Genomic DNA, 12,623 nt, shown 5'->3' with positions numbered 1-12,623 from the left:
CTGTGAACCTTAGCACTGTTACCACTCTCTCACAGTCGGCACAGCTACTTCTCACTGTTCTCTTTCATGAAAACGAACATTCTTTTATACCACAAGGCTGTGCCACTGGCTTCAAAGTAAAGCCCAAATCTAATGTCTCATTCTGCCTAGCACAGAATTGGAGTTCAGTGTTTATCCAATAAAAGGATGAACGAATTAACGAATGCCTGTTCTGTCACTAAGACTTGAGCTGGGGAGAAATCGCTAATCTAATGAACTTGGGTCAGGCAGTTGCCCCTTGGTGCATGTCCTAAGTCAAACAGAAAACCAAATGTGGATGTCAAAATTTAGTCTGAGAGATCTGTGGTCGACAATTTCCTCTATGTAGAATTTCCCTTCTTGGTTTTCACAATGTGCAGAGGGCGGAGGGTGGAAAACTTTCACTGCATTAGACTATGTTGGATTGGGCAAATTTCTGCATTCTTAAGCTAGTGGTAGTTCCTGTCACTGATCCCATATTGTGCTGTCCCCAGCAAGAGACTACAGAGTTCCAATAGTGACCTAAATCAAATCCCTTATGATTATACAGTGGAAGTGACAAGGAGATTCAAGGGATTAGATCTTATATAGACACAGCTCCTGAAGAACTATGGACAGAGGTTTGTAACATTGTACAGGGGGCGGTGACCAAAATCATCCCCAAGAAAAAGAAAAGCAAAAAAGGCAAATGGCTGTCTGAGGAGGCCTTACATATAGCTGAGAAAAGAAGAGAAGTGAAAGGCAAAGGTGAAAAGGAAAGATATATCCATCTGAATGCAAATTTCCAAAGAATAGCAAGGAGAGATAAGAAAGCCTTCCTAGGTGAGCAATGCAAAGAAATAGAGAGAAACAGTAGAATGGGAAAGACTAGAGATCTCTTCAAGAAAATTAGAGATACCAAGGGAACATTTCATGCAAAGATGGGCACAATAAAGGACAGAAATGGTGTGGACCTAACAGAAGCAGAAGAGATTAAGAAGAAGTGGCAAGAATACAGATAAGAACTATAGAAAAAAGATCTTCGTGACCCAGATAACCACGATGGTGTGATCACTCACCTAGAGTCAGACATCCCAGAGTGGGAAGTTAAGTGGCCCTTTAGGAAGCATCACTACAAACAAAGCTAGTGGAGGGGATGGAATTTCAGCTGAGCTATTTCAAATCCTAGAATATGATGCTGTTAAAGTGCTATATTCAATATGTCAGCAAATTTGGAAAAGTCAGCAGTGGCCACAGGACAAGAAAAGGTCAGTTTACATTCCAGTACCAAAGAAGGGCAACACCAAAGAATGTTCAAACTACTGCACAATTGCACTCATTTTACATGCTAGTAAGGTAATGCTCAAAATCCTTCAAGCTAGGCTTCAACTGAGAACTTCCGGATGTACCAGCTGGATTTAGAAAAGGCAGAGGAACCAGAGATCAAATTGCCAACATTCATTGGATCATAGAAAAAAACAAAAGAACTCCAGAAAAATATCTATTTCTGCTTCTTTGACTACACTAAAGCCTTTGACTGTGTGGATCACAACAAACTGTGAAAAATTCTTAAAAGAGATGGGGATACCAGACCATCTTACCTGCCTCCTGAGAAACCTGTATGTAGGTCAGGAAGCAACAGTTAGAACCACACATGGAACAAGGGACTGGTTCCAAATTGGGAAAACAGTATGTCAAGAGTATGTATATTGTCACCCTGCTTATTTAACTTCTGTGAAGAGTACATCACGCGAAATGCCGGACTGGCTGAAGCACAAGCTGGAATCAAGATTTCCAGGAAAAACATCAACAACCTCAGATATGCAGATGATACCACCCTAACAGCAGAAAATGAAGAGGAAGTAAAGAGCCACTTGATGAAGGTGAAAAAGGAGAGTGAAAAAGCTGGCTTAAAACTCAACATTCTGAAAAATAAGATTATGGCATCTGGTCCCATCACTTCATGGCAAATAAGTGGGGAGACAATGGAAACAGTGAGAGACTATTTTCTTGGGCTCCAAAATCACCATGGACAGTGACTGGTGACTGCAGCCATGAAATTAAAAGACTCTTGATCCTTGGAAGAAAAGCTCTGACAAACCTAGACAGCGTATTAAAAAGCAGAGACATCACTTTGCTGGCAAAGGAACAGATAGGCCAAGGTACGGTTTTTCCAATATTCATGCAAGGATGTGAGAGTTGGACCATAAGGAAGGCTGAGCACTGAAGAACTGATGCTTTCGAACTGTGCTGGAGAACACTCTTGAGAGTCCCTTGGACTCTAAGGAGATCAAATCAGTCAATCCTAAAGGAAATCAACCCTAAATATTCATTGGAAGGACTGATGCTGAAGTTGAAGCTCCAATACTTTGGCCACCAGATCCAAAGAACCAATTCACTGGAAAAGACCCTGATGCTGGGAAAGATTGAGGGCAGGAGGAGAAGGGGAGAGATGGTTGGATGGCATCACCAATGGAACATCACTCAATGGACATGAGTTTGGCTGAACTCAGGGAGATGATGAAGGACAGGAAAGCCTGGCCTGCTGCAGTCCATGGGGTTGCAAAGAATCAGAAACGACTGAGCGGCTGAGCAACAACAGATTGAAACGACGTCCAGGTTTTTTTGCCCAGTACACACAGACACCTTAATAAAGGTCCAGCTTAAAAGCTGTTTTAGAGAGCAAGGGATGGAAGTCATTTGCAGGGCCCTATAGCTCTGGGGTTAGAGCGCTGGTTTTGTAAACCAGGGGTCGCGAGTTCAAATCTCGCTGGGGCCTACTGGGCAACCTTTCACTCTTTTTAAAATCTCCTTCACCAGCTACCCACCTCTCTCGCATAACTTGAACTCCAGCGGAAATTCCGCTAATTATAATTTCCCGCCAGTCTCCAGATGTCCCAAATAAACACCCGAGCAGAACACTTACTTTTAGCTTCCAGTCGTAGGGGGCAAGGGCTGCTTTGCCGCCCTGATTGTGGCAGTCTGTTACAAACTGCGGCAAGTGCTGCCAGGCTCCGAGGACGCCCTGGCTTTGCGGGACCACAACAAGAGCCGTGGGGGCGGCCCGTGCCGCGGCGGGACACAAGGGCGGTGAGGATCGAAGCCTTACACCCGCTCTGAGCAGGTCTGGAGTCCTGCTCCAAGTCCTCTCCCCAGCGTCCACTGTCCCGATTAAGCGTTTGGGAGAATATAGGCTGTCCGACAAGGTTCCATGTTTCACTGGGTTTTCGAACACTTCAGTATCTCAGCGGGAAAATTAGGGTTGAGACTCGTGTCACTAAATTTATTATTGACTCAAAGAATCTGTGACTACCTCTTTGAAAACCTTAAAATAGTTTCTTCAAGAGTCAATTATCATAGTAACCCTGGGCTTAGCCATGCATTATACGTCACAGCCTCTCCCTCCGCTAGTCTGTGGACGTGTGAGCGGAAGGGAGAAGCAGCTCTCTTGTGCAAACGCTCCTGGATCATGGAGGCGAGCATGGGAAGTGAGGAAAAGGGAGGCCCAGGCCGGAGCTTTAAGACCGGCCCTTTTGGGCTCGCAGTTGCGCGATCAGAATTGTGTGTTACACCACCTCAGCCCTTAGTTTTCCAATGCCCGGGTGTCTGTTCCCACTTTAGACACACACCGTCAGGCCAGGAGGCCCGGGGCAGGGCGTTAAGTGAAGACACCAGGCCAGCAGATCGGCTTGGGGCGGCCTCGAGATCCACAGGCTCTAGGTACGCCAGGGAAAAGCTCGCAGGTTAGGCCTGCTTGAAAGCCCCTCTCTGAAGCAGGAAAATCCAGCTCTAAAGGGGTTGTCCGTACAAGTGTGGATGAAGGACTTTCTCCTAAAATGGTCGGCTAAGTGGTATCCACACATTGGCAACTAGTAGGCTATTGTGCCAGAACCTCTGTTTATCAGTGTTCTCAATAGAAAATTCTAAGTAGTTCACACTGGTGCTTCCTTCGATAGCTCAGCTGGGTAGAGCGGAGGACTGTAGTACTTTCGAGTATGGACAACCTTATGTTGCTGATTCAATTCCAGCTCGAAGGAAAAGAATATTTGGGGGGTTGCAACCATTTGGTGAGGCTTGCTCTCCAATTTCTCACATCGTTTTAAGTGTTCTAGGGTATTTTTCTCCAGACCTTACCCTGTTACAAAGATGGTTTTGTTATCTCGAAAACGGTCCTGTTGGGTACGGTTTTCAGAAAAGGGGAAGTGAGCACTAACTCTTCCAACCATCTGAAGAACTTGTGAGTTTGATGGTCTAACTGAATTTAGGTTGCTGTCTGAGGTTCAAAAAAGCTCTGTTCTGTGCAAATTTTCCCACGTTCCGAACTGTTTTACAAAAGATGTACACTGATCGAACATGTGGTAGCTGGAGCTGGTTATGTGTGCGGGGTCAAACCGCCTGGCTTCCTGGACTCTCGCCAGCAGACGCCTGGGAGAGGCAGCCTTGCTCCCTGGAGCAGGGGCCAGGGTCCTGCAGTCTGCGGCCCCCTCAGCCCGTGTCCTCTTGGCCAGTGAGCGTCGGGCTCGGACCTCCAAGCTCAACCTCAGCCCAGGCAGAAAACCACCAGTTCCGCCTAGAACGGGGGTTGCTCTGAGGCCTGCTTTGGAGGCAGGTCCTGGCGGGAAGCGCCTCGTAGAAGTGGGGCGCTGTCCCAACTACAAAAAGCCTCGCACCCCGACCCTTCTCCACCTCTCTGCATCTTCTCCCGACTCGACGTCGTCGTTGCAGGGAAGAAGAAGCGGGTGAGAAAAACTTCTGTTTCCACCGTCTTGCCCATTTCTGCAGACTTGTTCTGAGGCCGAGGTAGGTTCACACTCCTGCTCCTTCATCTCCTCCTCTCCTCCTTTTTTGGTAGCTTTATCCGGGAATTTGGGCGAGGGAATCCCTTTTCAGCAGAGACAGTGCGGAGTTCTGTGAGGAGGCGTTTGCAGACTAGAGGGGCTGAGGAATGGGAAGGAAGGTAAACGTTCCGTTCTTCTACAGTTTGGGATCCCACTTTCCTGTGCTTAGTCTCTCCATCGTGTCCGACTCTGCGACCCCCACGGACTGTGACCCACCCCGCTCCTCTGACTGGGATTCTCCAGGCAAGAATACTGGAGTGGGTTGCCATGCCCTCTTCCAGCCCATGTTCCTACTCCGCTGCTTATTTTCTGCAGCTGAGTAGAGCCACCAGCATGAAATGCCTGTTGCCTAGAACATAGGCTCTAAGCGTGACCGCAGAATTGGTGAACCGAAGGGAAATCCGAGGAGGGCTACACTTCCTCAGGAAAACTGGATGATCGCCAGATTTACGAACCATAACTTGTCAAGTTTTTGCAACCATAACTGACATTTGGGAACTCGTGTTTTCCTTTCCTCTATCTTCTCCCCCTTAACCCACCTTCAGCCTGAGTTGTGAAATTCTTTGAGACACTTCGTCAGCAACCTCTTATCTAAACTTTCTTAGTGGAACCTTGGGATCCTCAACTTTCTTACTCTGTGACAGCACACCAAATGATAACGACACAGGCTTATTTAGGAAGGACAGGAAAAGCGATTTTCAACAGTGTTTGGGGGCCTGGGGAAATCTCAAGTGAGCTGTAAGGGAGCAGAATTTGCCACCCCAAAATATCTCTTTGGCATATTATTTTAACTTGGTTGTTTTCTAAAAAACAGTAGACAAGGAGAAAATCCTGAAAACCTAGCAGGAGTTACCTTTTTGTAACAAGAAACATTTACATTTATAAGGGAAACCTCCATTTCTAAGAATGTCTCCCTTGCTGTACCCAGAAGAAGATCATGACCAAATCTCTACTAACTCTTGCCAACTGGAGAAGGCAAAGACTTAAGTTGCATAACAACCCTACTTGTGTTTATCGTGCTTTTCCTGGTAACTTTCCATAACTGACCCTCCCCACCCTCAACATCCTCTTTTGAGCCAAATTAGTTTGGCTTGGGAAAATCATTCTAGAAAAAGAGGGATGGCTCTGGCTATTGTTAAAAGAGCAGATGTGAGTGTATAAGCAGTCAAAGCTAAGAGGTTTACCCAGTTACTGTTAGAAGCATTTGCCAGCATGATTCATAAATTAGATGGCTGAGAAAGTGGACCCCAGCAGGCTGGTGAAACCCCTCTTTAGTTTTTACTGAATCTGTATTTGAGCAAACAGTCTTCGTCAGCTATTCTCAGAACACATTGAAATACCTGGGAAAGAGCTGCTGCTGCTGCTAAGTCGCTTCAGTCGTGTCCGACTCTGTGCAACCCCATAGACGGCAGCCCACCAGGCTCCCCCGTCCCTGGGATTCTCCAGGCAAGAACACTGGAGTGGATTGCCATTTCCTTCTCCAATTGGGAAAGAGCAAATGGGCACAACACCCAGAGTTTGTTGAAAACTGAATGTTTACTGTTTGTTTTTATTTGGAAATATAGGTAGGCCAGTAGGACTTTGTCCCCATTCTCCCTCAGTCAACAGTGTTTTCTGCTTCCTGGAGGTAGAAGAGTGATCCTTATTTCCATGTGGGCTTCATCCTCCTCTAACCATTGACTTCTGTTACTAAAGAAGTTTCATACTTCTAGACCTAAATATTTTTGTTATGAAGGAATTGATAGATTAATCTCTTCCCTCCATCACCTACTTTTATAATTACCCTTGGGGACAGAACTAAACCTATGTGCTCTGTCTGAAGGGAAAAGTACACTAGCACTAAGTCCGTAGAAGGAGAACCCGGGCTTCCTGTGTCTTTGTGCAGGGAAACTATTGGTTTGAAGGAGAGAGTGAAAAACATTTCAAAATAAGGGGATGGCTTTAAGTTCAAGCTGTCAGAACATTTTTTAAATATACGAGCATTTTTTTCAATTGGCAGTGCAATTGCTTCCCATCTATCGAAGGTAAGGTAAGTGAAGTCACTTAGTCGTGTCCGACTCTTTGCGACCCCATGAACTGTAGCCTACCAGGCTCCCCCATCCATGGGATTTTCCAGGCAAGAGTACTGGAGTGGATTGCCATTTCCCTCTCCAGGGGAATCTTGCCAACACAGGGATCGAACCGGGTCTCACACATTCCAGGCAGACGCTTTGCAGTTTGAGCCACCATGGCGCTTCCCATTTGTTGAAGTTACTGACAAAAAGATATAGCATTCATTAATCATAGGTTATGGGTAGTCCTTCAGTATTCAACAGGAATTAGTTCCAGGACTTGCCAAGGAACCTAAACCCGATGCTCAAGCCCCTTATATAAAATGACATAGTATTTGTACTAATACATAATCTGCACACATCCTCCCTATACTTTAAATGATCTCTGCTGCTGCTAAGTCATGTCAGTCGTGTCCGACTCTGTGTGACCCCACAGACGGCAGCTCACCAGGCTCCCCTGTCCCTGGGATTCTCCAGGCAAGAACACTGGAGTGGGTTGCCATTTCCTTCTCCAATGCATGAAAGTGAAAAGTGAAAGTGAAGTCACTAAGTCGTGTCCGACTCTTAGCAACCCCATGGACTGCAGCCCACCAGGCTCCTCCATCCATGGGATTTTCCAGTCAAGAGTACTGGAGTGGGGTGCCACTGCCTTCTCCTAAATGATCTCTAGATTACTTATAATACTTAATACAATGTAAATACTATGTAAACAGTTGCTGGGACACAGTGAACTTAAAATTTTGCTTTTTAGAACTCTCTAGAATATTTTTTCAAATATTTTCAGTCCATAGTTGGTTGAGTCTGAGGATGGGGAACCTGTGGATATGGAAGGTTAACTGTAGCTTCTCATTGTAGGTATTTTGAGTAAGCATTTCAGTTCAGTTGCTCGGTTGTGTCCGACTCTTTGAGACCCCATGGACTGCAGCACACCAGGCTTCCCTGTGTGTCACCAATTCCTGAAGCTTACTCAAACTCATATCCATCGTGTCGGTGATGCCATCCAGCCATCTCATCCTCTGTCATCCCCTTCTCCTCCTGCCTTCAATCTTTCCCAGATTCAGGGTCTTTTCAAATGAGTCAGTTCTTCCCATCAGGTGGCTAAAGTGTTGGAGTTTCAGCTTCAGCATCAGTCCTTCCAAAGAATATTCAGTACTGATTTCCTTTAGGATGGACTGGTTTGATGTCCTTGCAGTCCAAGGGACCCTCAAGAATCTTCTCCAACACTGCAGTTCAAAAGCATCAATTCTTTGGCGCTCAGTTTTCTTTATAGTCCAACTCTCACATCCATACATGACTACTGGAGAAACCATACCCTTGACTGGATGGACCTTTGTTGGCAAAGTAATGTCTCTTCTTTTGAATATGCTATCTAGGTTGGTCATAGCTTTTCTTCCAAGGAGTAAGCGTCTTTTAATTTCATGGCTGCAGTCACAATCTGAAGTGATTTTGGAGCCCAAGAAAATAAAATCTCTCACTGCTTCCATTGTTTCCCCACCTATTTGCCATGAAGTGATGGGACCGGATGCCATGATCTTCATTTTCTGAATGTTGAGCTTTAAGCCAACTTTTTCACTCTCCTCTTTCACTTTCATTAAGAGGCTTTTTAGTTCCTCTTCACTTTCTGCTATAAGGGTGGTATCATCTGCATATTTGAGGTTATTGATATTTCTCCCGGCAATCTTGATTCCAGCTTGTGTTTCTTCTAGTCCAGCGTTTCTCATGATGTACTCTGCATATAAGTTAAATAAGCAAGGTGACAATATACAGCCTTGATGTACTCCTTTTCTTATTTGAAACCAGTCTGTTGTTCCATGTCCAGTTCTAACTATTGCTTCCTGACCTGCATACAGATTTCTCAAGTAAAGGTTGTCTTACCTCAAATTCCTCCTCACTGGGCTTTAGTTTCTTAAAAATTGTGAGACTTAAGTGGGAAAGAAGATGGTTTTTAAAAAAAAAGAGCTATGAAATCTTAAAAGACAGAGTAAAAATCTGAATGGTTATGAGCAATAATTTCTCTCTTATTGTTTCTACTGCTACGATCTATTTTCTTTCTCCTTGCACAGAAAAGATGGGGCCACATCTTCTGGGACGTTCTTCTCTTCTGTTATTGCTGCTGGGAATGTGGTGGTCAGTGCGTCCACTTTGTGGTGTGCCACAAGGTCTCACAAAGGCTCTCTGGTTTGAAATTCAGCACATACAGCCAAGTCCTCTCCAATGCAACACGGCAATGCGTGGTGTCAATAACTATACTCAGCACTGTAAACCTACAAACACCTTTCTGAACAGCTCCTTCCAAGATGTGACTGCTGTCTGTAATTTGCCCAACATCACCTGTAAGAATAACCTAAAGAACTGTCACCAGAGTTCAAACCGTGTCAACCTGACTCAGTGCAATCTCATTGCGGGAAGCTATCCTGACTGCAGCTACAGTAACAAAGCCCAATACAAGTTCTTCATTGTCGCCTGTGACCCTCCTCAGAAGACCGACCCCCCTTATCCTTTGGTTCCTGTACACTTAGATAAGCTTGTTTAAAGATCACTTTGCTTCTCGCTCAGCACAAATTCTCTTATGATCTCCTCTGATTTTCTTGTCTTTTATTGATTTTCCTGGTTCCCATAGAAGGAAAAAGGAGAGTATTGGAAAAATTAGAGTGATGAGGATACCAGACCAGAGTTGGAACAACAAAAAAAAAGTCAGATTCTTTTCTGCTTTGGAGCTCTGTGTTTTGACGGAAGGTAGTAGATAAAAGGGTAAAGGAGGGTCCAGACCTCCATATTTTTAACCTTAGGAACTTGGCCAACGCTTGCTGTATTGTGTTCAGAGCAATAAAACCATTTTTCGTTGCATTATAATGAGTGTGTGTGTAAGTATGTTTGAGATCCCTTTCATGTCATTGCCAGCCTGGAGCTATCTAGGCCTGCATTTGCCAACATTCTAAGAACTATTTTGGCTCTAGGCAAACTTTGAGGTTATTTAGCAACCTGGGGCCTCTGCCATGTCCCTCTTCCTCGTGTTTCTGGGATTAAAGAGCAAGAAAATTCAACATGCCCTCATACTCTGCTCATAGCTTTACATATTTCCCCTGAAATAATTGTCTGTGTTTGTTGGAGGTGGCACTGATACAGAGTGCTAATGGCATTTCATACACAGGTTCTAACACTGGCAACTGAGGCACCCTAGATCTTAACTATTTATTTCTATATTTAATCAGATAATGTTTTAAATATAAATAGTTGAAGGGGCCTTCCCTGGTGGTACAGAGGTTACGGGTTCAATCCCTGGTTCGGGAATATTCCACATGCCAAAGAACAACTCACCCCATGCACCCCAACTACCGAAGCCCCTGTGCCTAGAGCCTGTGCTACTAAACCAGAGAAGCCCCTGCAACGGGAAACCCGCTCCCCGCAACAAGGAGTAGCCCCCACTCACCGCAGCTAGAAGAAATTAGTGAGCAACAATAAAGACCCAGCTCAACCAAAAATAATAATAATAAACAAATAATAGTGATAATAATCCACAGTAACCTTAGAGTCAAGTCTCCCATTCTCTACTAGAATGAAGAAAGAGAAAGTATCGATCACGGAGGAGGGGGAGTGTGAGGGGGGGAGCACTGGGAAACTGAACACATTTTTGTTCTACCCATTGGGGTTTTGGAACAGATTTTTTTTTTTTTTTTTATCACACAGATCTTTGTTTACTGTAACAAGAGGTTTAATCAGCCTAAGGGAGTTGTGACATTCATTCAGCTGTCCCTTTGAGGGGTCAGACTCATCATACCCTTTAGACTCTGGCTCCTGACACCCTGCTCACTCCGGTGGGTACCTGATCTTTTGCCTCAGTTCCTGCTATGATATCATGTGTCATAGGATTTCTTTCCCTTTGTACCTCGGCTTCCAGCGCCTGGTAAGAGAAAGTGCGTGTGGTTCACCCTAATGACATCTGTACCTCGTTTTCGACTTGTGTGTCTTATTTCCTAATCACCCATCACGAAGGGCGTGGCTGTCGTGGAGCAGGAGGAAGCCGTGTCTGGAGGCGTTCCTGGTGGTCGCAGTCGGTGCTGTGCTGCTCCTGGCAGCTAGAAGGCAGGGTCCAGGGAGGCTCTAACAGCCTTCAGTACAGGATGCCCCCGGCAGAGGATGTGTGGGTGCCAGAGGCAGAAGTGCTGTGAGGAGGAAGTGCTGTGACGGACAGGCCCTGGACCAGGTCCTCTGGGAGGGCCCATTCAGTCTGTCACTGGTGAGTCTGACCTGCCCACACCCTTGTTTGAGTGGAAGCTGTGTCCTGGAATAAGTATTTGATTTAGAAACTGAAGGACTGGGATTAAGAATTTAGGTTTTAGGAGTAAGGGAGAAAAAATAATTTTCCACAAACCCTTCTAGGTTCTTGGCCTAGATCCCTCTGTAATAAACAGACAGATTAGCAGAAGAAAACAACAATTTTAGTTACACATGTACATATGGGAGCCCCACAAAGATATGAGCCTCAAAAGACAGGAAGCCCTGAGGGGTTTTAGAGTCCATGTCTCTAGTGGCATCCCAGGGCCAAGCCTGGTTCCAGGACCAAATTTTTTTTTCTTTTGTTAAAGATAGCAGTTGATGAAAGTTGAATATAGTCTGCAGGTTAGATAATAGTATAGTTTCAATGCAAATTTCCTAATTTTGATAAGTATACTTATATTCAACTCTTGTAAAAAGAATATTCTTGTTTTTAGGAAATGTATAGTGTACCTAGGAAGAAGGGCAACATGTCCATAACTTATTCTCAAACATTCAGAAAAAATTATATATCTGTACATAAATATATGACTAATACAGCAAATGAGGCTCCCTGGTGGCTCAGTGGTAAAGCTAAAGCGCCTGCCAATGCAGGAGATGCAAGTTCAATCCCTGGGTTGGGAAGATCCCCTGGAGAAGGAAAAGGCAACTCACTCCAGCATTCCTGCCTGGGAAATCCCATGAACAGAGGAGGCTGGCGGGCTACAGTCTATGGGGTCTCAAAAGCGTTGGACACAACTTAGCAGTTAAACAACAACAATAAAGCAAATAGGAAAGATGTGATTGCTTAGAGAATATAGACAAATGGTATACAGGTGTTCTTTGTATCATTTTTGCAGCCATTCTGTACATCTGAAATTATTTCAAAATAAAAATTAAAAAAACAATTTCAGCACAAACAGTTACTACCTGTGCAAGTTACTTACCTTTGCAGATAATCAACGCCTCATTTACTAACATGAAATCAAATATTTCCTGCCATGTGGTGGGCAAAAAGTGCCACAGCTATCTGAGATTCCAGCCCCTAAATGTGAATTTATGAGTCATGCCAACAAGCAGCACCACTCCCTACATGAGGAACTTAAGGATGTCATAGTTATCAGTGATTATAGCCCTCCAGTGTGACCTAAGGAAATTCAACAAGAGAAGAACATTTCTGTAAAAATGCAGGATGTTGGCCCCAGATAACTGAGATGCATATGCAAGGAATGACTTCAATAATCTCAGAATCTTGCATACATACGTAGGTTGCTGCTGCTAAGTCATGTTCGACTCTGTGCAACCCTATAGACTGCAGCCCACTAGGCTCCTCTGTCCTTGGGATTCTGTAGGCAAGAATACTGGAGTGGGTTGACATTTACTTCTCCAGGGATCTTCCAGACCCAGAGATCAAATCCAGGTCTCTTACATCTAAACGTCATTGGCAGGCAGGTTCTTTACCACTAGCGCCACCTTGGAAGCC

The 12,623-nt window shown here is 44.8% G+C and overlaps 1 protein-coding gene and 1 non-coding gene across 2 annotated transcripts; both read left to right on the top strand.

The window, feature by feature from the left end:
* The first annotated feature begins 2,703 nt into the window (after positions 1-2,703).
* Positions 2,704-2,776, top strand: TRNAT-UGU (transfer RNA threonine (anticodon UGU)). The gene has a single exon. It is a non-coding gene; the product is annotated as a tRNA-Thr (tRNA).
* A 6,178-nt stretch (positions 2,777-8,954) lies between these two features.
* Positions 8,955-9,419, top strand: LOC138071283 (ribonuclease K6-like). The gene has a single exon (XM_068962804.1). It carries the CDS (start codon positions 8,955-8,957, stop codon positions 9,417-9,419), a length of 465 nt encoding a protein of 154 aa, XP_068818905.1.
* The last annotated feature ends 3,204 nt before the right edge of the window (positions 9,420-12,623 follow it).

Source organism: Capricornis sumatraensis, chromosome 2 (assembly GCF_032405125.1).
Source record: "Capricornis sumatraensis isolate serow.1 chromosome 2, serow.2, whole genome shotgun sequence".
In the NCBI taxonomy this organism is placed as follows: Eukaryota; Metazoa; Chordata; class Mammalia; order Artiodactyla; family Bovidae; genus Capricornis; species Capricornis sumatraensis.
Note: the sequence above shows the minus strand (reverse complement) of the source record. Positions and strands in the feature narration are given on the sequence as shown.